General features: G+C 27.4%; 1 protein-coding gene across 1 annotated transcript in view; it reads left to right on the forward strand.

Annotated features, from left to right (window-relative positions):
- LOC108686702 (60S ribosomal protein L19) overlaps nt 1-1,171 on the forward strand; it is a 1,953-nt gene extending 782 nt beyond the window's left edge. Inside the window, exons 3-4 of the mRNA XM_018192135.1 lie at nt 4-141; nt 798-1,171. Coding sequence (XP_018047624.1) covers nt 4-141; nt 798-1,115 — 456 coding nt within the window. The 3' untranslated portion in view covers nt 1,116-1,171. The remainder of the gene's footprint in view (nt 1-3; nt 142-797) is intronic.
- Nucleotides 1,172-1,999: the final 828 nt, after the last annotated feature.

Genomic DNA, 1,999 nt, shown 5'->3' on the forward strand with positions numbered 1-1,999 from the left:
AAGGATGGTCTTATTATTAAGAAGCCTGTAGCTGTACATTCGAGAGCTCGAGTTCGTAAAAATACCGAAGCTAGACGCAAAGGTCGTCATTGCGGTTTTGGTAAAAGAAAGGGTACGGCAAATGCACGCACACCCCAAAAAGTACGTATTCTAGTAATTAAACCTGACACATAATTGGAAAGCATAGATAGAAAAAAGAGGAATAATAAATTTGAAATTATCAGAAACCAATGTGGAAAAATATGTTTTAAATATGTTTTAAATATGTTTTTAACAATTTCAAACATACTTAATTGATGTTTTTAAATGTATTTTATTAACAATACAGTTTAAAACATGTTTGAAGTATTAAAAATATGTTTAAAAAGAAACAAAGTTTTATTCTTAAAAAAAAAATAATAATTAAAGTCTTTGCCAAGCCTTTGTCTCTGTCAGAAATGATATATTCTGATATTTGGTTTCTTATAGGTTGTCTGAAATCTATTATTTTCTGTTGTTATTGCCTGTGTTTTTCAATTATGCATTAAATCTTATAACGTTATGCTACATTGAATGCATTTCACTTAACATTTATGACACTCATAAACTTTATTTAATTATTTATTATTAGTTTATCAAATTTCAATCAATTTGAAATTGATACTTGCGAGCATTGCGAATACCAAATTGAACGTACTCATTATTTTCTGTTTCTATCATATTAATAAAAAAATCATTTGTAATTATTTATAATAAATAATAATTATTATTTATTATTTATTATCAAACATTTGTAATTATTTATATACATCATACAGGATCTTTGGATTCAAAGGATGCGAGTCCTTCGTCGCCTTTTAAAGAAATATCGTGAAACGAAGAAGATTGATAGACATCTGTATCATTCGCTGTATATGAAAGCTAAAGGTAATGTTTTCAAAAATAAGCGAGTATTGATGGAGTTCATCCACAAAAAGAAGGCAGAGAAGGCCCGTGCTGAAATGTTGTCCGATCAGGCTGAGGCTCGACGCACCAAGGTCAGGGAAGCTCGTAAACGTCGTGCGGAACGCATTGCGTCAAAGAAGCAAGAACTATTGCAATCGTATCAACGTGAAGACGATGCTGCAAAGAAGTAAACTGTGCGATGTATTTTAAGTAAAAATTATATAAATAAAATGGAAAAAAATCATTTAAGGAAATCTATTTTCTCTAAGAGTTTGTCCAAAAAAATTAATTCAAATATTTATAAAAATAATTATAAAAAAAGAATAAAATAATTCAAAGATTGAAAAAATTACACATTTAAAATGTTTTACAAAATGAGATTAATTACAAGTAGATATTTGCAATTAATCTCAGTTTCAAGAGGGAACGTATTTTGGTCATGTTGTTTTTCTTTTATCTAGATGAAGACGCCAAAAAAAATTTGAAGATTGCTTCTACTTTTTTAAATGAAATTATATAATTTTTTTAATATAATATAATTCCTTTAATTATTTTACATAAGTTTTAATGTAGATATAAAAAAATCAATAGTTTGAGTATTTAACATTTTATATTAACACGTATGTGTCAGAATAAAGTATACAATATTAAATTATTGGTTTTCTGATATCTCTATCTAATGTGTATATACAGGGTGTCCCAAAAATCACGCATTCGGAGTACAGGATGATACTTTATGCTAAAACAATTTTTTCTTTTTATAAAATTGCGTCTAACAAGTTGCTTTTGCAGAAGAGCAGGGCCCCTGTTCTTGGAAAAAAAAAACGTATGAAAAACTAAAGATATATGGTATTCATAACATATACTATAGTATTTTCCTACTTTTCGAACATGTTTCTTTTCAGAAATAAGAGGCTCAGATTGAAGTTATATGAGTAAATGCAAAAATTATTTATCGGACGCTTTTTTAAATTTTGTTAAAAGAAAAAGTTGTTCGTTTTAATATCATGTTAATATCATACTCCGAATGCACGAATTTTGGGACATCCTATATACATTTATATATATATATATA

This window comes from Atta colombica, unplaced genomic scaffold (genome assembly GCF_001594045.1).
Source record: "Atta colombica isolate Treedump-2 unplaced genomic scaffold, Acol1.0 scaffold189, whole genome shotgun sequence".
Lineage (NCBI taxonomy): Eukaryota > Metazoa > Arthropoda > Insecta > Hymenoptera > Formicidae > Atta > Atta colombica.